This window comes from Hemiscyllium ocellatum, chromosome 1 (genome assembly GCF_020745735.1).
Source record: "Hemiscyllium ocellatum isolate sHemOce1 chromosome 1, sHemOce1.pat.X.cur, whole genome shotgun sequence".
In the NCBI taxonomy this organism is placed as follows: domain Eukaryota; kingdom Metazoa; phylum Chordata; class Chondrichthyes; order Orectolobiformes; family Hemiscylliidae; genus Hemiscyllium; species Hemiscyllium ocellatum.
This window is the reverse complement of record NC_083401.1, coordinates 134,504,286-134,527,892: the sequence shown is the minus strand read 5'-3', so window position 1 is coordinate 134,527,892 and position 23,607 is coordinate 134,504,286. Positions and strand designations below refer to the sequence as shown.

The following is a 23,607-nucleotide window of genomic DNA, read 5'->3' as shown; positions in this document are numbered from 1 at the left end:
AATCGATGTTTCGGGGCAAAAGCCCTTCATCAGGAATGCCTGATCTACTTTTCCAGCACCACTCTAATCTTGACTTTTTTACAGAACTATCTAATTAGTGCCACTCTCCTACTCTTTTCCTGTCCTGCAAACCATGCAACTTTAAATATATATCCAGTTCCCCTTTGTAAGTTCCTATTGAATCTGGCTTAACTACCCATACAGGCATTGTGATTCAGATCACAGATTCTAATTGCATGAAAACAATTCTCATCTAAGACATTTTCCTGGTTCTTTTATCAATTATCTTATTTCAGCACATTTTAGTTAATGGCCCTCATGTCATTAGAAAAAATAGCCCTTATTATTCGAGCAAAACCCTTTATAAATTTTGAATGCCTTTACTAAATCTCCAATAACTTCCCTTTTGCAAGGGAAACAACTTGCTATTCTGATTTCTCTTTTGGTTCTGGGAAAATTTAAATTTTTGAATCCCTCAATACTCAAAAGGTTAAGACTTGTGTATGCAACATTGCAACGAAAACCAATTGCATGGTTTCTTCTTTAAGTAACTGAAGAGCATAAAGAGTGTCATACTGTAGAGTTAAATATTAAACAAGATGTATTTATTAATTCTGTCTTTAAAGTTCAAAGTCTCAAGAGCCAAAATACACAGAATGAAATCTGGGCGACATCAGTGAAAAGATTTTATGTTCCATTACGCTGTCAAAATGTCAAAGTTAATATCTAATACTTAAAACTGTACATCAATATTGGAAAGAGGGCTCATTTAAAAAACAATAAATACTATTTTGCATGGAAAATATAGTCTATCCTTTTTCCAATTTGGAATTAAACAGCAGTAAGAGTACACAAGGATAAGGCAGTTGGACAATAAATGGACATTTTCCAAAATATGACAATATTTATACAGGGGCAAAGATGTACTCTGCACAAAATGGAAAATTGCACAAAACTACTCTAAAATGAAAAAACCAAGAAACTAAAGTAGGTTTAAAGAGAAAAGGAAAATTTCTAATACATGCAGAAAACAGAGACCATTGTGACAAGTGTAAGAACAGAAAGAAGTAAAAGGTAGATAAGGCCAGAAATGCGATGGAAGAATGTGAATGGGTCTTAGTTGCAGATTGATAACACACTACCAATTTCCCCCAATACTAAACAGAAAAGCAATTTAGGAAATAAGCTAAGGCATTATGCAGCTTGTTGGCACTGAAAACAAGAGTAGGTTAAAAAAAAAGCCAAGCAACTACAACGTCTAGGTTTTGCCAAGACAAAGGTTACAATAGGGTCAATGTCAGCCATGTGTGATCTAGAATTTTAGTATTGTGACAATTGGATGTTTCAGGTAATCTATATGCCAATGCAATGAGAGAAGTAAGGGTAGAGCATTGTGAAGCACTAACAGTCATTTTCATGCAGTCAATAAAGCTCCAACAGACTATAAACAAAAAAAAAGTTCCTCCTGTACCTAATAATAAAGAGTTATTAGCCAGAATGCAAGGCCTGGATGACTAATGGAGTAAACAGTCAAAAGAAGAATGTGGATTGTGGGTGTAAAACTGGCCTAGTGAAAGGCTATAATCACAGCCCCAGAAGGGACCAATCTTGCTTGGCCAGCCTCATAGAATTTAACTTTTCAGGAGGTGACAGGACAGACTGATAAGAGTGTGGTATGAGGGTGGAGGACAGGTATGACAGCACAGCCAAATTTACAAAGGTTTTTGCTGAAGCACTGATCCTGTGAGCTTCAAGGACTGTTGAAAGATGCTTCATAGCTATAAATCAGTATCTATCTATGAGGTATGACTGTCACATTATGAGTGAGAGGATGAAATTGTAGGGTATGGTGTGAGGTGGTTGAGCTGTACATGCTTTCCCACCTCTAGCCCCTCAAACACCAGCACCTCCCACCCCCCAACCCCAGCCAATCCTGAGAATTTTGGTGTCTAAATCCAACTACAAAAACAGTGATTTGTCATAAGACTGAGGTTACAGTGTTTATAAAATAAACTGGAGAGAGAGAGAAAGGGGAGGCAGCTAGAATGATCAATGCTTAACATGGACAAGTCCAAGATAGAATATACATTAGAAGTAACACATGAATCACATGTTACTTTGGAAAAACAGAGCTAGCAAAGGTCAAGTTGAGTGACACCTATGATGCAACATGTACGAATAATGTGAAGTGGATGTGCTTAATTATACTGCCAGATCAGTTAAATTCAAATTATAGAGCCAAGTTAAAAGCTGCAGAATGCTTGGGCATTAAAAGCAAGGAAGAAACTGCAATTATGCAAGGGTCACTCAGGCTCTGTAGTAGTACAAAGGAGGAGAAGAATGACCTGTTTAATGCTAAGAATCAACAATGAGGAATGACAGGACAAACTATGCCTCTTTGGCCTAGAAGGCCAACTTAGAAACAACCTTCCAAAAGTACATTATTCCTATTAATGTCAAGTAAGACGGAAGCAAAAAATATTGAAAGGGAACATAGAAATATGAAGAAAAATTGGCTTTGGAATATGAAAAGAATGAACAAACATTACTTTTCTCAACCCAGTGATCCAATTTAATAGCTAAGGATGGGTGATGTTTTGTGTCATTATAGCATTGTTCTACCTGACTGCATGACAAAAGAGGATTTCAGTAATTTATGCAGTTGCTATGCATGCAAGTCATAATAATGTTAAATTACATTCAAGTTTCCTTATACTTTATTGCTGTTCACTCATTCACATCAACAATTTTCATAACTATAACTGAGTCGCTGTTAAAAGGAGTCAGTGAGCAATGTTGATTTTCGAATTAAGAATACAAGTAAAATCACAAGAAAACCGAATTTTTTTTTATAATTTTGTGTATCTTATATAGTTATAGGACTTTACATCAGAAGATGAAAACAAAACTGAAAGCTATTGGGCGTCAGACTAAATGGCAAATCTCTAGATGAGGTTCAGAATATTTTGAATACGTTCACCAGTTCCTTCAAGGGGATTGCAGCGAAAAGAAATAACTAACAGAACCTAGAGAACAAAATTTTGAGTTCAAGAACAGCTCAAAGCAAAAGAACTGCCAGGTTCAAACAAATAACTGTTGTCATGAGTTCTGGTCCATTGAGTGAAAAGTATTGCAATACTTGCATTTGTCATTTTGGTGAACTCATATGGTACAAGTTAACAGTTTCTCAGTTATGGCTATGAAAATTGTTGATGTGAACAAGTGAAGTGCAATAAAGTATAAGTGAACTTGAATGTAATTTGATGTTATTGTGTTTAACCACTGGATAAAGCGCAAACTGACAAATCTCCCAAAACACTGAGCAGCAGCACAGGCAATTGTCAGCAGTTTAGAAACAAACAATGCCCATTAGGATATTGAAATAAACACACTTTGGACTGAATCTCCTAATGTTTTGATGCCTGGTGTCCAACAGAAGTTGTTTGGAGCAAGTGTGAACTGAAGGTGCAAGATTCACGTCCTGATTCCATATTGAGATTTCTTGTTCGTACAGTATGTTTGGTAAGATGGAATGCTGAATATTCAGCGAGATGAGCTGTGCCTTTAATAAGGCTTTTGAGAAGCAATAATTTCCCTTTGTTGGTAACACCACCATGTGAGAAACTCCCCACGTGGTAGCCTGTGCAGGGAGGTGCTGACAGGTCAGAAAGCCTCCTCATGGGTCTGCTCCTGGACAGGGCCAAACCGGCCATGAACTAATCCAGACAGTGAGCCGTGGAGAGGGTCATGGTACCTGACTGTCTGCCCCTCTTTCACAGTTCTTTTTGTGCTTGGCTGTTCACGGAGATGGTGCATGCAGTGTTCACTGGCACAATAATGGAAGTTAGGGACTGCAGTCTCAAGTCTTAGCTGCATGTGAATTTAAAAGCTGGGGGTTAGAAACAGAAATGTGTGAACAAAGGTGGGATTTCGCATCTAAAAGGCCTTTTCAGCATTTCTTGTGGGCCTAGAGGAAGTATTCCCCCCACCTTTGACTCAAGTTAACCTGCTAGGAGAAAGTGAGGACTGCAGATGCTGGAGACCTGAGTTGAAAAGTGTGGTGCTGAAAAAGCGCAGCAGGCCAGGCAGCATCTGAGGAGCAGGAGAATCGATGTTTCAGGCATAAACCCTTCTTCAGGAATGAGGCTGGTGTGCCAAGCGGGCTGTGAAAAAAGATGGGGGGGGGGGAATATTGGGGGAGGGACGCTGGGAACATGATAGGTGGAAGGAGGTGAGGGTGAAGATGATAGGCCGGAGAGGAGGTGGGGGCGGAGGCGGAGCGGTTGGGAAGAAGATTGCAGGTCAAGAGGGCGGTGCTGAATCCGGGGGTTGGGACTGAGATAAGGTGGGGGAGGGGAAATGAGGAAGCTGGAGAAATCTACATTCATCCCATGTCGTTGGAGGGTTCCTAGGCGGAAAATTAGCGAGTCTGTTTCAGGACATGGCTGAAGAGCTTCAGGGCAGAGGAGATGACCTGGGGGGTGCAGTGAGAGAGGGACTCACTGAGATCCTCGTAGAGGGAGGTGGAGAGCTTCTTCAAGGTAGGCATCCTTGCAAGAGGATTCGCAGTAGGTAGTCTGTTTCAGGATGTGGCTGAAGAGCTTGACCTGGCAGAGGAGATGACCTGGGGGGTGCAGTGGATGGCTAGATCTGAGACAGAGGGCTAGTGGGAAAAAATAGTCCTGGAAAAGAAGTGAGATCAGGAAGCTGCAAGGTCAAGAGAAGTTGAAGTCACTTTTGATGCTTACTTACAAAGTGGGGAATATTATGAAAGCACATTCTTGGCAAGTGGGCCATGCTTCTCCTTAACTAATACGTAATTGGAAAATTTAAACCACAGGCTGATTTAGGATGAGTGGTGCAGTAAAAGCTACAAAACTTTTTTCAAATTGTGAATTAGGCAAAATTAAAAGATATGGGCAATCTGTCATAGCAACATAATGTTAATCTAGGTAACACAGGATGATAAAGATCTAGACACCCATGCAGAACGAATCTGATCACACATGTTAAAAGAGAAAAAAAGTAAACTGTTCCATAATCCCGTACACGTACAAAATAAAACCAAATATTATATATTTAAGAACATGTACTTTTAAAAGACTGTACTTTTTCCAAATCTATAAAATTAAAATTCAATATACCTTTGTTTTTATATAAATACAAGAGTGAAGCAAACTCTGAATGCCTAATGCTTTGTTTTTATACAAATTGTCATGTTCTGACATCATGTACAAGTAAGCAACATCACATTAACCCTACATCATCAATAACAATATACAGCTTTTGTAGACTGGCATGTTAGATACTGTAAATAAGCAGAAAAAACCCTTTGTAAACTAAACTGGCTTCTTTGAGATTTAACTAAAATATTTTAGCTAATGCATGACAATGATCCTTTGAAGTTAGTTGAGAAACAGATAAAAGGCTGTAATTTATAAACCGAGCTAAACAGGAAGTGGAAGTGAAAATGTTCCTCACTGCTGATAAGATCAAGAATGAAACATGTCTAAGTGCAATTTGTTCAACAAAAAAAAACAGACCAAAGCCTTGCTCTGCATCTCAAAACTTTGTTGGAGTTTATTCACTTATTTCACTAAGAAGTTTGCAGGGTTTTTTTTTTAAATCAAGGATAACTCTGAGAACAAAATGCTAATCTGAATGAACAGATTAAAAGTCATTAACATCTATGGTGAACATATCCAGTGGTTAAAGCACTGAGCATCTGGTGGGGTAAAAGCCTGGAGGGTGTGTTGGAGAAAGCCTTTAGCTACATTCCCTGAGGTCTGGGGATGCATTTGGGAAAGCCTAGAGCATCATTTGAAGAGGCCTGAAGTGGCTGTTTGGGGAAGTTACAAACATCTGTCAAATGAAATCTGGAGTTAGAAGCAAACAGTCATCAGAGAAAATTCTCTCAACAATTCTTACTCCAGGCACTACAGTTAAAAGTAGGAAAGCTGTCAATTTTATTATTTATCTTCATTTGTGTCTTGCAAGGATCTGAGGTTTTGGCCAGTATCATAAATCACAATATGATTTATCTCAAATTGGGCAAAATTGCACTTTGAGATGTTACGTATGAATGTACCAAAATGTTTTTGCCTACATATGACCAAGACGTTAACATGATTTACAAAAGGAAATGAAGTATAATTTTAACCTCAAACTATTTAATTGGATATCAGGATGTCAATAGTTTGCAGATTGGAAATACTCCTGGGATTTTAGGGCTTGAAGGACATATCTTCATGATATATTTCTAAGGATCGAATCTTCTTGAAGTCTGAATGATGTGAGCTACAGTAACATCTTACTCAGAATTAGAGAGAAGTCTAACGAGGCCAATCTCAACTTCAAGAGCATTTTGCTCCATCTCTTATGCTTTTCAGAAGTGCTGAGACAAGTTTTTCACTGCCCAATGGCGAGTTATCAATTGATGGTAATTTTAGCTTGTTAAACACCTTGTTAATACCATAATTTGCCTCCCCAATACTCAGCTTTCTATCTTACTCAAACTCACCAAACAATATTCCGTGGGTTGCAATGGTAACCATCAGCACAAAGCTGCAGCAGTGACACTGTGTGCTCAGGAATAACCCAGCTCAGGGACTGTCCTGGACTGCAACTCCAGGCTCTCTGCTCACAGTTACAGCTTACACCCTCTCTGAGGCTCACAGGATCACTTACAGCTTGCCTTGCCTTTCTGCACTTTGTCCCCTCAGCCTGAGATACCAAGCTCATATTCGTTCTGACTTGTCGGGCTATTTAGCACAAATACAAAAGGAAGGAAACTTGTTATGATTGTCTGCAGGCCTCAGTCAAGGAGAATAGCTTTCAGTTAGGGAGTCACAATGCAATACGTTACAGACAGCTTCCAATACCGGTTGAGGATCTTAAACACAGTAAGTCAGCTACTGAAGACAGTCAAAGTTATCTGTGAAAGAATATGAAAGCAGGAGGGACAGTGTTACTTTTGGTGCAGATGGGGTGGTGTCCCAATTGAATAATTATGTGGCCCAGAGCACATGCAGGGTTCCTGCTGTCAGGCATTGGCGTGGGTGACAGTGACTGAAAGAAGGTGTTGCAGGGATTCGTGAGAAGGGTACAGCATGAGCCTTGGAGGAAAGTTTGTACAGTAGTGAACCTAAGGTATCAGAGACAAAATGGTGGCCCTTGTGCTGGTAAAGTGAAGAAGGTCATTGACCTTTTCCTATGATGCTGTGCATTCCTTCAGATGACTGAGACTGCGTAGATTCTGGAGGCATCCTCACAACATGGTCTGCTGTCATGGCTTCCATTGTTGGTCCTTGGGGAAGAGGAAGTTGAAGTTCTACGCCACCCCATTCACCAGGAGCTCAATGTCTCTGCTTGCACAGCTCGGTGCCCATTTCCCCATGTCTGCTGTGCCCTTGGCAAAGCTCCGGAACCATACAGAGCAGCTGTGAACCGATGGCACTTGCCTGTCACAAGTGTTACATGTAAACAGATAAATTCCATGGCAGCAGTGGCTCAGCAATAGACAATCAAGAATCTCAAGCTAATATTCTTGGGGACACACAGATTTATACCCCACCACAGCAGGTAGTTGCATATGAATTCAATAAAACTCTGCCATGTGAAACTAGCCATCATGTGATCACATAGTGACTATTGATTATTGTAAACACACTTTTAGTTTATTAATTTCTTTTAGGGGAGAAATTAGATGCTGGCCCAGCCAGCCTTAGCCACGTCATATGAAACAATTTTGCAGTCTCTCAGTATGACGTGCGTTGCAGTTTTCAGTTTATCCAAGTCACTGAGCCACTTCAGGAATTCCATCATGAACTAATTCCTTTGTTCCTGATTGGACTTCATCAACTTTAAAAACCCACTTCAAATCCATTCATGTTTACTGTTTGGATTCTTGGTTCTGAAAGATGCATATATTTTCAGAGATTTCTTTGACTTTGTGTTGCAGCCTGGTAGTCAACTGCCCTTTAAATTTCAATGTGATCCCTCCTGGACTTTGGAAATGGAGTGATGATGACTGTCAAATTACTTAATTCAGTAACTGCTACTCATTGGAAAATATTGAGTTTGCTGCTCCCACATTGAGTTTCAAATCTGTAAGGTGTCCACCAACTTGGTGTTAGTGCACTTGCATTTGCTTTTAATTCCTGGATTTCCCCAGTAAGGTTTACATTTCTGTCTTCTGGTTCTTCCATTTCTTGAATGCAGCTTTCCTTCTGCTCACTGAATAATCCTTTCTAGAATGTTATCCTGATTCATAATGACCTGCCTAGCCACAGGAGGAGCTGCATGCAGTTCAAGTGGGACACACTTCACAGGGGGAGTATTGTAAAACAGAGAATACTCTTCCCTTATCCCTTCCATGGATTCTGTCTCAATGTGCATAGCATGAGAGATTGTGACCAATTCCACTTTGGCTCAAAGAATAGCCAAATCCTGCTCTTAAGTACAGTGTTTCTATGTTCCTACTGTATTAATATTTATTCAGGAGATGTAGGCATTGCTGACAAGACCAGCATTTATTGTCTGACCCCAGCTGACGTTGAGAATTTGGTGCTGACCTGTCGCAATCCATTTGCAGTAGGTTGACCCACAATGCTGTTAGAAAGGAAGTTCCAGGATTTTGACACAGTGAGTGGCAATTTATTTCCAAGATAGGATGGAAAGATGGGAACTTGCTTTTGGTGATGTTCCCATGTATCTGCTGTTCTTGTCCTTCGAGATGGTAATGGTCATGGGTTTGGGAGGTGCTGCCAAAGGGTGAATTTCTGCAGTGCATCTTGTAGATGGTACACACTGCTGCTAATAATTGTAGTTGTGCAGTACGTGGATGCTTGTAGATGTCAAACCAATAAAGCTGGTTGTTTTATTCTGGATGGTGTCTAGCTTCTCGAATGTTGATGGAGGTGCATCCATCCAGCCAAATGGGAAGTATTCCATCACATTCCTGACTTGTGCCTTGTAGATGGTGGACAGGGCTTTGGGGAGTCAGGTAGTGAGTTATTCACTGCAAGATTCCTAGGCTGTATTCCACATGTTCAATTGGTTACCGATGCAGTAAGATGGAATCCATTTCCATTTACTGTGAGAACATTTCATCCAGTACTGCTTTCCTCTTTTCTATAATTACCGGGTAATATTTTCTCAAGCTTTTCCGCAACTTGCTTTAAGTTGTATCCTTCAGGCCCTTGGCCACTGTTCCTAAATGCTGCTGGGTTCTGCACCACATTTTGTTGTCTCCTTGAGGATGTTTGGGATGCACTTTTCTACAATAGAATTGCGGTTCACATCTGATGACTGAGCTTGAGTTCTGAGCTGTCGCTCCTTCTTCTAATGTCTCTCTACCATCAGGTGATCCTGACATCATAATGGACATGTTTCTAAGTACATGTTCAATAGTTAACCATTTATTCTACTCTTTGCACCCCTTCTCAAAACACACCTCTTCACCCTCAATCTGGTGTGAATTGCAAGCTGTAGAGGTACTTTCCAATTCATTGTACTTCTGCTCAAAGATACCCAAAGTAGACAAGTAGGAGGCTGGAAGAACACAGCAAGCAAGGTAGCATCGCTAAGTGAAGAAGTCAACATTTTAGGTATAACCCAAAGTTACCAAGAATTGCCATCTGGTCAGCCAACACGTTCCCTGAGCTTTGCCTGCATTAATTTAGTGTAGTGAAAATCACATTAGTCAAACACAACCTGCCTTTTACAACTCTGAGCCAGCTCTCCTTAAATAACTCCAATTTCTCCAAGTGCCTGGTGACCACAGCCCTACCCCTCCTCCCTCCACCCAACCCCACACCCCCACCCTCCCCTACCCCTCCCTTGCCTACAATCCTCACCAGTTTTGTTAAAATGACTGATCAATAGTAGTAGTCACCCTGCGGCCTTTCTTGAATAAAACACTACCATATTCCTACACCCCCCCTTCAATCGCAGACCAGGCAACTTTTGCTTTCTTTCCCACCCGTCATCCATAATTTGGGTTCCCAGCCAACTATACCATCAACTTAACCATTCTAAATATAACCAGCCTTGCAGTATATTCTACCAATCACCTCTACCACTGCTATCTCATTGATAATTTGGTAGCACCCTCTTCCTTAGTAAGGATCACTCTGTCCTATTTGCAGCAGGACCAGGTGCGGAATACCCTTTGCAACCACCTGTGTACCTGGTAGAATTTAACTACACCACCCAGATGAATGGTCATTTTCACCTCAAAGGATTGGTAAAAGTACCACTCTACCTCTTATTACTAGCTTACTATTTACATGCTTACATCAAAGGGCGGCAGCAATTCAGCCTCATCACCAGTTAGGTATCACTAAGATCAACAAGGGATGGACAACAAATGCTGGCACAACCAGTGATGTCCACATCCTATGAACAAAAGGTTGGTAGATGTCTGGGTTCCCTTTTAATAGAAAGTGAGGACTGGAGATGCTGGAGATCAGAGCTTAAAAATGTGTTGCTGGAAAAGCGCAGCAGGTCAGGCAGCATCCAAGGAGTAAGAGAATCAACATTTTGGGCATAAGCCCTTCTTCAGGTTCCCTTTTACCCTAACCATGATTTTATTCTCATATTCCCTCTGCCAGTCTTACTCGCCTCTTCACAGCCCCTCTCAAAGATCAATTCAAAGAAACCACTTCATACCTCTCTCACATTCTGGGAGCTTGCCAGAATCAGTCACAAGGAATCCTTCAACAACTTTGCATACATCTCAAAGGCAGTTGGTTGGCTTAGTTAACTAGCTGGCTAGCATGTTGTTCAGAACATTGCCAACAGCGCAGGACCAGCTCTCGTTCTGACTGAAGATGATCATGGACCCACCCCCTCATTTCATAGCCGAGTGTGGAAAGTAATGGCAGACCATCATTAACCAAAACTGCTGAGATGAACAAGATTGCTGATCCTCACTTTGGTTAACCATCAAATGTAGAATAAATCCTGCTCATGCTGATACAAGACAAAGTAGTGAGCAACAATGAAACTGGAAGTAGGGTAGAATGATTCAATAATATTCCATCAAATGTTCAACTATGTTGAATTTTAGATGTATATGAATGGAGTACTTACTGGCCTGCTTCCTGTAGCACAGGCGCTGGACACAGCAGATAATTATCCGTTACCATGTTACTTGGTTTCTCAGCTGGAAAATGAATCATTGCATGAGTTCCTTATACCGAGCCGATTAATGAACAAATTTAATTCCAAAAGTATAAGCTAAGCATTTCTGGTACAAAGAAAATGTTAAACTTTGCAGCAAGAATAGCACATTTGTATGAAACCAATATAAGTATTCTACAAAACTAACTTCAAAATTCAAGTAGAACAAAATGGACTAAATTCGATCACTCAAAAGGTAGAGAAAGAAACTGCATATTCCATGGCTTCACTCAGTGAAAATAATTCTCAGAAATTGTCTCTGCATTTTCATAAACATGAGAATACTATGGGCTGGATTTAATGCAGCCTGTACAGTGGGATACATGGTGACTGGGAATACTTAAATGTAGTTTGGGGATCCATGTATTCTTCTGGCAGTGGTAACCTTCCCACAATGAAATGGAAAGACAAGAGGATGACGCAGGATTCTCAGCTTCTTAATGAGCCATTTGACATCCAGTTTGGCAATTCAGTGGTGGCCCACGCGTCTATCACAGACAGGCAGGGTCTCCTGTCAACAGACACCATGCCCCCAGTTGATGGTTCCAATATCATGCAAGGTGAGGTTACCTAAATCCAGTAAGTGACTTTCCATCACATTAGCCAACTGTAAAAATATACAAGCTATCAGTCTAGATTTTATTCTGGGATCGGCCTTGTCCAGCATTACTATCAGTTTGTCTATCCCATGCTGCTTCTACTATTTGGCACAGAAGTTCTCCTGTGTTGTAGCTTCACCAGGCTAACATTTTTAGCTATGCCTGGTGTTGCACTTGGCATGCACTACTGCACTCTTCATTGATCAGAGTTGTTCTACTGGCTTGATGCTAATGGTAGACTGGGGTACATTCCATGACGTTATGTTTCAGATTGATTTCAGGTTGAACACAATTCTCCTGCTGCTTATGGCTCATGGATGCCCAGTCTTCAGCTGCATCAAAATTTGTCCCTTTTAGCACAACATGGTGAAGGGTATCGTAAATGTAGATATGGGATTTTATATTCACAAAGACTATGCAGGGGTCACCTTAATTGACACTGAGGTGTACACCTGTGGCAGGTAGACTAATGATGTCAAAGGCAAGCCTGGTTTTCCCTCTTGTAGGTTCCCTCACCGGCTGCGGGCAGTTCAATCTGGCAGCAATGCCCTTCGGGGCTCAGCTAGCTCGGTTAATAGTGGTGCTATTCAACCAGTCTTGGTGATCGATGTTGAAGATTCCCAGCTGAAAGTACATTCTGGATCCCTGCATTCTTCAACACTTCTTCCAAGTTGTACTCAACATAAGACCATAAGACATCAGAGCAGAAATTAGGACATTTGGCCCATTGAGTCTGCTCTGCTATTCAATCATGGCTGATAGGTTTTCAACTAGGAGAAAGTGAGGACTGCAGATGCTGGAGATCAGAGCTGAAAAATGTGTTGCTGGAAAATTAAGGCTTATGCCCGAACCATCGATTCTCCTGCTCCTTGGATGCTGCCTGACCTGCTGCACTTTTCCAGCAACACATTTTCAGCTCTGATAGGCTTTCAATCCCATTTTCCCACTTTCTCCCTATAACCTTTGATCCCCATTGACAATCAAGAACGTATCCATCTCTTAGCGAGTTTTGAAAAGATTTGTAGCTCATGTTGCGGTTTTGGATGTAGGTTTGCTCGTTGAGCTGGAAGGTTTAATTCCCCTTTCGTCACCCTACTAGGTAACATCTTCAGTGGGCCTCAAGCAAACCACTGCTGAAAATTCCTGCTTTCTATTTATATGTTTGGGCTTCTTTGGGTTGGTGATGTCATTTCCTGTGGTGGTCACTTCCTGTTCCTTTTCTCAGGGGGGTGGGAGATGGGGTCTGAAAATGTTACCTAGTAGGGTGATGAAACAACTGAAATGAACCTTGCAGCTTATCCATCTCTACTTTAAATGTACTCGTTGATCTGGCTTCCACAGCCTTCTGTGGCAATGACTTCCATGGAACTGTAATGATTCGTCAATGAAGGTAGAGGTGGATATGGATGGGGTGTTAGATGTTAATCAGCAGGAGGTATGTTTGCCCTGATGCTGTAAGATTCCATGTGGAGCAGCCTTAGCAACTCCTTCTCAACTACATACAATTGAGTTGCCACCTCTGGTAGGTCTGACCTGTCAGGGGGACAGGACATACCCAACATGGACATGAAGGCATTAGGGACACAGTTATACTCATGGAATTATTCCTCACAATCAAAGTCATGCTGTGAGACAGTTTTGCCAAGTACATGGTTCTCTGAATTATCATAACCAGAGAAAACCTTGCAAGAATTTAACCAAACTGTCATCTGATCCAAAAGAATAAACTTGTATGTCCTTAAATTACAAACACTTCCTTGCTATAGCTTTCATGTCCATTATTGTGAATATTGAAAAATGAAATTAGTCTATAAAATTAAGTGATTATCAGTAACAATATTTTAAAATTAACACAGATGTGTAGACATACTTACTTATAATGGTTGAATCATTTATGTAGTATCTACATACAATCAGATCTGTGCCTCTTCCTGCTGTGAATCCATTTCCTCTTAGCACAACTTTAAATTCTTCTGTAAGTGCAGAAATACCAGATCATAGTGAGGTAAATTTCATTATACTGAACATGCGCAAGATAGTATCAATACCTTATTTAGCTCTGTGCAAGAAACACTGCAATTTAGTGAGCCAACAAATAGTGCAACTTGTCTAATTCCTGATTGTTGTCAACGGAGAATAAATGTTCTAATTAAGGTAGTGCTCAACTACCCCGTATCCTGATCCTGCTCGATACTCCTTAATCTCGAAAATAAAATCATTGCATTTCCTTCAGTTAAGGTCAAACCAGGGAGGAAGAAAAATCTTCTGAGAACTGATCTTTCATTTATAATGTATCAATCCAAAATTGTACATTTTCGAAGGACTGCTTTTTCACAAAATTGGTATTTACCCATTGCTTATTGTGCTTATGGTAATTTTAAATATTGTTTTTAATATTATTTGCGAAATTCTTTTTGTGCATTGGTAAATAGTTTGTACAATCTGAGTTTTACCATTCGAATGATTCACAGAGAATTGTATCGTATCAAGCTTAGTTTGTGCCCAAATAATACCCTGTCTTTTGGTCAGGAAGGACACAATATAAAGGCATAATTTCTGGTTCACAAACAGTTAGCTCTGATACTGTAAATCGATAAATTACTCAATTGGGTGATTTGATCATGAGGAAATCACAGAAAAGCAACAAAACAGAATAATAGAATGCCAGAATATTTCTCCAACATTTTCGGTTTTATTTCTAAACTGCTAGAACATAAAATACCAAACAATCAAACATACTTCAAAGTTCCATAAGACCTCCAATCGACTATCATTACAGAGGTGAATCGGACAGGTTTTGATCACAATCTCTATCTTACAGCTGGAAGGAGTCGGCTACATGTCACAAAAGGTACTTTTATCTTCAAGAAATCACAGACCAACCAGTCATTATATATTTCTCCCGATTATCAATGAAAATGAAAATTGGGAAAAATGTTTAACACAGTTGAGAGTGTATGCTGGAAAAGTACAATCTGTCAGGCAGTATCCCCAGCAGCAGAATCGGTGTTTCAGGCATAAGCCCTTCTTCAAGAAAGGCTTATGCCTGAGAAAAGGCTTATGCCTGCAACATCGCTTCTCCTGCTCCTCGGATGCTGCCTGACCTGCTATGCTTTTCCAGTGCCACTCTCTTAACTCTGACCCCGGCATCTGCAAAAATGTATAACAGACAGTTGGAATATTGACAGTTAGAAAAAATCAACCAATATCAAAATTATTTGTACCTTGTTTTAGCATTGAGCAAGAAGGGACTTACAGATGTTCAAAGGTCCCTAATCCTAAACAAATAGAACAGCGCACCACAAGAAAAGGCCTTTAAGCCACCATTTCTGTGCCAATCACGATGCCATTTCTGTGCCAATCCTATCTGTCTGTACATGATCTGTAACCTTCAATTCCCTGCCTGTTCATGTGTCTGTCTAAACGCCTCTTAAACTTCACTAATGTATGTGCTTCTATTACCTCCTCTGGCAATGAGTTCCAGGTGCCTCTCACCCCTTATGTAAAAAACATCCCTCTCACATCTCCTTTAAACTTTCCCTCCATCTCACCTTCAACCTATGCCTCCTTGTATTTGACATTTCCACTCTGAGAAAAATACTCCAACTATCCACACCTATCACAAAGTCACATATTGTACTTCTGTCAGGTCACCTCCAATGCTCCAGCTAAAACAGTCCTAGTTTGTCCAACCTTTCCTTATAACTAATACACAATTCTGGTAAATCTCTTTTGCACCCTCTCCAAAGTCTCCACATCCTTCCTACAGTGTGGCGATCAGAAATGAAAACAATAAATGCTTAACATTTTGGAAAGCCCATCACGAAAAATATATGAACAGCCCTGACTATTCCAATAACTTTTGAAAGCAATTTGAACCACAGCTATATTCGGCTACAGTCAGTCTGAAGGAAGGAATCAACTTGCTCTAAGAGTAAGTTAGATTATTAGCAATCTTACACTGTACAGCAAAGGCACTTGCATGCACATGGAGAAGATAGAGAGGCTTAAAATCAGTCATTGGCTAGAGACAAAATAACTGCAGATTCTGGAATCCCAGGTAGACCAGCAGGAGGCTGGAGAACGCAGCAAGCCAGGCAGCACCAGGAGGTGGAGTAGTCAACATTTTGGGTGCAACCCTTTGAAATCACTCATTTCTATTGATAAATTTTCAGTTTTTCCACATTGGAAGTTCAATTGAAAACTTTCTTCCCCCAACCCCATTATGAAAAACAAGTTTAATTTTCCTTGTCAGCCGAGCAATGCAATATTCTATTGCATCGTTATATAACCTTTTTGTCTACATTCAATTGCACACTATTCATTTTGCATTAACACCTGTACTTGGTGACAGAATAAGCTTGTTTTATTTATTACCCCATGCAAAGCTCAGAAATACAGCTGCAGGCTAGGTCTTGAAGGATTCCTTTTGTACTTGGACTCATTTTACCAGATAGAATTAGGATGAATCATGCTGCAGGATTCAGATTATTGTAATGTTAGCAGTAACCTGTAAGACATTTGCAGTGAAAACAACACTCTTATTGCATCAGCACTTAATTAAAGAACTGGCCCAAGGCATTCCACCTCTCTATGCAACAATCACTCTATTAGTTTTATCCATCTCATATCAACCCGATCCACACTTTTTCAAACCATTACTGTTTCCGAGTCCAACCCTCCCTAGACATCCAAAGTCCATTCCATACATTCCATATACTCAACCTCACCTACAAAACAAACAAAGATACTTCATATGTGTTGTAAAATAAAGTATGACTCCAAGCTACAACAGTAGATATTAGATCAGATGACCAAAAGCTAGTCAAAGAGGTAGCTTTTAAGAATGTCTTAAAGGAGTAAAATCAGGTAGAGAGGCAATAAGAGAGGGGTAGGGAAGGTATTCCATTACTTAAGACATTGACAAATAATGGTGCAGCCAATAAAGGAGAGTTATTCATATCAGGGATGCATGAAAGGCCAGAAATAAAAGGAGCAGAGATGTTTCAAAAGGTTGCTGAGTGACAGAAAAATACAGAGATAGAGAGGGACAAGACGACAAAAGAACTTGTAAACAAGGAGGGGAATTTTAAATTCACAACATTGTTCGAACTGGACTCAATGTCATTAAAGGGTATTTGGGATGTTTGGGATATGGGACTTTATCTGATGCATCAGAGTTTTGGATCACATCAAATTTACACAGGGTGGGATGTGGGACACCAGTCAGGAATTGGTATGGTGAAATCTAAAAGGTAACAATAGCATCAAGGAGGGTTTCAGCAGTTGGATCAGCCGGGGCAGTGGCAAAGTAAGATGGTGTTATGGAGGTGGAAATAAACAGCCTCAGTGTTGGTACAAATAGGAGCTCATCTCAGCATCAAATAAAACATGAAAGTTGCAAGCCCACAGGGCCAATGTCAGACTGCTATCAGAATGCAGGGTAAGGCTGTGATTTTTTAAAAATACTATCAACATGTACTGAGATACAGTGAAGTGTTGTTGTACATGCTCTACAGGAAGGTTGAACCATACAAAGTGCATCAGGATACCAAACCAGAGTGCAGAATACAATGTTACAGCCACAGAGATGACACAGAGAGAGAGATCAGAATTAACATTTGAAAGGTCCATTCAAAAGTCTAATAACAGCAGCGAAGAAGCCGTTCATGAATCTGTTCATACATGTATTCAAACCTTTATATCTTCTGCCTGATGGAACAGGGTTGGGGGGGGGGGTGCAGTTGCCAAATCATGATGTCATGCATGCAAATAGGATGCTTTCTATGGTGCATCAATAAAAATTGACTGGGTTTTGTGAACATGCTGAATTTCCTCACCCCCCTGAGGAAGTAGAGCTTTTGTTGCACTTTCTTGATCACCACACTGACGTGGGGCGGGACCAGAGCAGATTGTTGGTGATTGTCAATTCCAGGAAGTTGACACTCTCAACCATCTTCACCTCAACATCATTGATGCAGACAAGGATGTGTCCTCTACTCCATTTCCTGACATCAATAACCAGCTTCTTCATTCTGCTATGTTGATGGAGAGATTGTCGTCTTTACACCATGCTGCTAAGCACTCAACCTCTTTCCTGTATTCTATCTCGCTATTAGTTGAGATTCAACTCACTATGGTGGTGTCATCATCAAACTTATAAAGGGAGTTGGTGCAGAATTTGGCCATAAAGTCATGAGTATATAAAAAGACTATACTAAGGAACTGAATATGCAGCTTTGCAGTACATCAGTGTTGAGGATTTTGGTTCTTCCGAATCGCAGTCTATAGGGCAGGAAGTCAAGGATCCAGTTACAGGAAGGGGAGCCAAGACCTAGGTCTCAGAGTTTGGAGATGATTTTGTATGGAATTATGGTGTTAAAGGCGGAGCTATAGTCAATACGTAGGATGCTGACGTAGGTGTCCTTGTTATCTAGATGTTCCAGGGATGAGTACAGGACTAGGGAGGTAGAATTTGCTTTGGACCTGTTGCACAGGTAGGCGAATTGCAAAGGATCAAGGCCATTTGGTAGTTTGGAAGTGATGTGAGCCATTACTAAACTCTCGAAGCACTTCATAATTATTGAGGTCAGAGCCACTGGCAAGTAGTAATTGAGTCATACTGTATGATTTTTCTTTGGAATGGGACGATGGTGGTTTTATTGAAGCAGGTGGGGACTTCAGATTGTAGTAAGGAGAAGTTAAAGGTGTCAGCAAATTCACCCGACAGCTGGTCCACACAGGATCTAACTCAAGGCCAGAGATTCCAGCCAGGGCAATTGCTATCCATGGGTTCACTCTCAAGAAAGCCAACCTAACTGTACCTGCAGTGGTGACCATGGGTACAAGCACATCAGAAGCTGATGGGACAGGTGACATAATTTCACTGACTTTCTGTTCAAAGTGAGCGTAGAATGCGTTGAGCTCATCAGGTAGGAACATATTATTGCCCACAATTCTGTTCAACTTCACTCTGTAAGCCATCATATCATGTAAGCCTTGCCACAAGTGACAGGTGTCTGTGTGGTTAGTCTGGGCCTCAAACTTAGTTTGGCATTGCCTCTTGGCATCTCTGATAGTTTTGTAAAGGTTTTACCTGGATTTCTTGTATAGGTCAGGGTCACCTGGCATTAACATCTCTGACCTGGACTTCAGTAGAGATTTGGCATCATATTTTGGGGATTCAAAAACAATAGCTTCAGTATTACCAAAAATGTAATTCTGGATAATTTTTGATCATCATGAGAAAGTCAGATAAAGAGTCTGATAATTTAAGAGAGTTAAGAGATGTTCACATAAGGGCAAAACAATTTGGTTAGTTCACTAATAACACTGCGATGTAAGACATTTAATTTGACATAATTATTAATATCATTTATTTTCAAATTTGGATTTTATACAAGTGGCATGTGGGTTTTGGTCCGTGTGTATAAGATGGTTTAATGATTAACCTGTTAGTATTTCTGCAACTTTTTTTAACCAAAACAGTATGACAGAGAGACTTCCTGGAGTACTAACTGAAGTTTGTCAGTACTGGGTGAATTTGAGGAATTAGGATGCAAAATTTAAACATGGAGTTTCAGAAATAATATTCTGTGCATGTTGCCTGAACCATGTGACAAGTGACATAGTATCAAACAGATAAAAGAACGAAATGGACGTGTCAAAGATTGCCATGGGAAAAAGGGACTTTGAATCAAGGATATTGGTAGTTGTACTGGAAAACCAGGGAGCTAATCTGTAAGACTCAGCATCCCAGAACATCAAAGTCAAGATCAGAGTAGTGCTGGAAAAGCACAGCAGGTCAGGCAGCAACCAAGGAGCAGGAAAATTGACGTTTCGGGCAAAAGCCCTTCATCAGGAATGATATTGTTTGAACTATCTTTGAACAAAAATAAGTCAACTAAAGGGAGATTTCAAAATCTAAAGAGAGAAATTGAGACAACATAGCACTGTATTAAGTTAGTTAAAGATGAACAAAGTGGGACATGAAGGGACAGAGTTTAATGATAACTGCATCAGCAAATAAGATCCACACAGAGAATGATTTAAAATAAAACTTAAGAATCTTTATCTTAACGTTCATAACAAGATAGATTAAACAATTGCCACAAATACAGATAAATCAGTTCATGGAATTGCCATTACAGTGACACGATTACAAAGGAAACTAATGTTGGAAAATAGTTATTTTTAAAGTTCATTCACAAGAGGAGGATATCGCTAGGCAGTCCATCACCCTAATCACCAGTTTCCTTCCCTACAAGTCTTTTTCAACAATCCACAATGGACTCATGGTCTTCATTAGACTCTGAATTCAAATTCACCATCTGCAATAGCAGGGTTTGAACCTGGGTCTCTGGTTGACAGTAAAGCAACAATGTCACAAGGTTATTGCCTTCTCTTATTCCAGGATATTCAGTATTTTTAAGAGAGACAGGATTGAAATGGAGAAGTGGCCCTAATCATAGGTGATGACACAAGATCAGTAGTAAGAAAGGATCTTGTCAGAAAAGATTGGGAGGTGGAATCAGTATGAGTAGAGATTAAGAAAAATCAAAAATGCTTCTGGGTGATGTCTATAGGTCCTTTAAAAGTAGCTAAACTATTGAAAAGATCATGTAGTAAGAAATAAATAGAACTTGTAGCAAAGCAATGTTGCAAATTACCCTGGAAGGATAGGATAGCTCAGAAATTTGAGCAACAGATGAAGCGTGCTGTTCTATATTGCTACTATATAGTATAGGCTGAAAGCCTCAATGATTTACGGATGATATTGAACAGCATGACCCTTTGACCATTTGCAATAAGCACTGCACTTGACCATACTCAACCAGCCTATGTTTGCAAAACTCAGAACAAATTGTTTAATGCTTAATGTGTTCGAACAACTGGATAGCACTTGCCAATAATCCCAAGTGTGCCAACTAATTTAATATTATCAGTCAGCCTTGCAAACTAGGACACTTACATTACCACGTAAAGAACCATTGCAGGCCAAGCAACAAGCATAGACATTGCATCATTTTTGCATTAAACAAAAGCATGGGGAACAATTGTTCCATGGTACATTCTTAATGGCAACACCTCAATCAACCAGAATCAACTTATCAACCCATCAACATCTCCTTTCTTGTGCAGGGATATATAATCAGCACTGAGGCTTTAATGCTCATATAATAGGAACAAGATCAAAATGAGAAGATGAGTTTATAGAATCATAGAACATAACAGCGCAGTACAGGCTCTTCAGCCCTCGATATTGTGCAGACCTGTGGAATCAATCTGAAGCCCATCTAATGTCCACTGTTCCATTCTCAACCATATGTCTATCCAATGACCATTTAAATGCCCTTAAAAGCTGAAGAGTCTACTAATGTTCCATGCCCCTACTACTCTGTGAGTAAAGAAACTACCTTTGACATTTGTCCTTTATCCATCACCACTCAATTTAAAGCTATGTCCCCTCATGTTAGCCATCACCACCCAAGGGTAAAAAGTGAGGTCTGCAGATGCTCAAGATCACAGCTGAAAATGTGTTGCTGGTTAAAGCACAGCAGGCCAGGCAGCATCCAAGGAACAGGAAATTCGACGTTTCAGGCCAGGGCTCTGGCCCGAAACGTCGAATTTCCTGTTCCTTGGATGCTGCCTGGCCTGCTGTGCTTTAACCAGCAACACATTTTCAGCTATCACCACCCAAGGGAAAAGGGTCTCACTGTCCACCGCATCTAAAACTCTGATTATCGATATGTCTCAATTAAGTCACCTCCCAACTTTCTTCTCTCTAATGAAAACACCTCAAGTCCCTCAGCCTTTCCTCATAACAACTTCCCTCCATACCAGGCAACATCGTCTTCTGAACCCTTTCCAAAGCTTCCACATCCTTCCTATAATGTGGTGACCTGAACTGTACGCAATACTCAAAGAATGGCCACACCAGAGTTTTGTACAGCTGCAGCATGACCTCATGGATCTGAAACTCAATCTCTCTACCAGTAAAAGCTAACACACCTTTTGCCATCTTAACAACCCTATCAACCTGGGTGGCAACTTTGAGGAATCTATGTAGATAGACACAGAGATCTCTCTGCTCATCTACACTACCAAAAATCTTAGCATTAACCCAGTATTCTGCATTCCTGTTACTCCTTCGAAAGTGAATCCCCTCACAGTTTTCAGCATTAAACTCTATTTGCCACCTCTCAGCCCAGCTCTGCAGCTTATCCATGTCCTTCTTTAACCTATACTTCGTCACTATCCAGAACTCTACCAACCTTAGTGTCATCTGCAAATTTACTAACTCATCCTTTTAAGCCCTCATCCAGGTCCTTTATAGAAATGACAAACAGCAGTGGACCTAAAACAGATCCTTGCAGGACACCACTATTACCTGAACTCCAGGATGAACATTTCCCATCAACCATCACCCTCTGTCTTTCTTTCAGCTAGCCAATTTCTGATCCAAACTGCCAAATCACCTTCAATCCCATGCTTCCATATTTTGCGCAATAGCCTATCATGGGGAACCTTATTAAAACGCCCAACTGAAATCCATATACACCACATCAACTGCTTCACTCTCATCCACCTGTTTGGTCACCTTCTCAAAGAATTCAGTAAGGTTTGTGAGGCACAACCTACCCCTCACAAATCCTTCATGACAGCTTCCTAAAACAATCAATGATAAAACCAACAAGGGATAAAACAATTCCAGCACTGTTTTAATGAAGATGGGTTATTAAGTAAAGCCACAGTGGATGATCAAATGGACAAAAACAAAAATCATATGCAATCGAACCAAAGTGTGAGTGATATAGGACCCTCAGGATCTCAAGCTATCCAAGAGCTGAATTAGCCTTGAATCCAATAGCAGTAACTGTAGCAGGTAGGAGTTAATGCAGGAAATGAAACTCTCACCTGAGAACGAGTGTACTGATTATAACACATACTTTCTGAGTAATTGTGTCCTGGTTAATGATATAAGATCAGTGTTTTACTTTAAGATTGTCTGGACACTGTATAGTCATTTAAGAACTACAATAATCTGGTACCGTGAGCAGGGTGATCAAGCACCTTCAAACAGAGTTGAGGGGCTGAGATAAGGTTAATCTCCTCCTTTGCAACAGTGACTGACCAAGGAACCAGGAATTGGGAGTCCACAAAGCCTAAAGTATCTCAACAAGCAACACCAGGATGTGCAGGAAGGCATTGCAAGTAATGGAATCCTTGTGAGCTGATTGTTCAAAAGCGTTGATAGAAGCAGGGAGACAAAGGTTCCCTCCACATGAGAGATTCACGCAGGAGCTATACAATATCAGAGAAAGAAAACTTATGATACCAGGGAAAGACAGACAATTAGACAACCTCATGGATAAGTAGATCATTTTCTGTTTGAATAAAAGGGTAATTCCACAGCCAAAAGATATTAAACATTGCAGAGATGAGTAGAAGCAAGCTGCCTTATTGTGATAGCTGGTGCTCCTGGAGTGGAAGACATCGAATGGAAAACATTTGTACCTCTCACTCCCACTAAAAGTAAAGGATAAGTAATAAAGATTAAAATCCAAGACTGGAAGAAATTATTGAGAAGGCAAAAAGATGAGCAACTTGCCCTCATGTTTTATTGAAGTAATAATTCTCTGTTTGAATGAGAGTGTCTCAAATGTCTCCAGTCACTGAACTAAATATTAACCCGCTGTGGTCGGGTATTTGTATTTGCATTATAGGTGAGATTTTAAACAGTTTAAACTATAACTTGTTTTTCTTTACTCCTGGTGATCAAGATGCAAGGATATGTTTTGTGCTTTGAGCTTCAAACTTTTCG

The 23,607-nt window shown here is 40.3% G+C and overlaps 1 protein-coding gene across 1 annotated transcript in view; it reads right to left on the bottom strand.

Annotated features, from left to right (window-relative positions):
• Positions 1-23,607, bottom strand: part of antxr2a (ANTXR cell adhesion molecule 2a) — a 225,198-nt gene that overhangs the window by 129,386 nt on the left and 72,205 nt on the right. Inside the window, exons 9-10 of the mRNA XM_060826184.1 lie at positions 13,658-13,756; positions 11,095-11,167 (exon numbers count right to left, since the gene is read on the bottom strand). Coding sequence (XP_060682167.1) covers positions 11,095-11,167; positions 13,658-13,756 — 172 coding nt within the window. The remainder of the gene's footprint in view (positions 1-11,094; positions 11,168-13,657; positions 13,757-23,607) is intronic.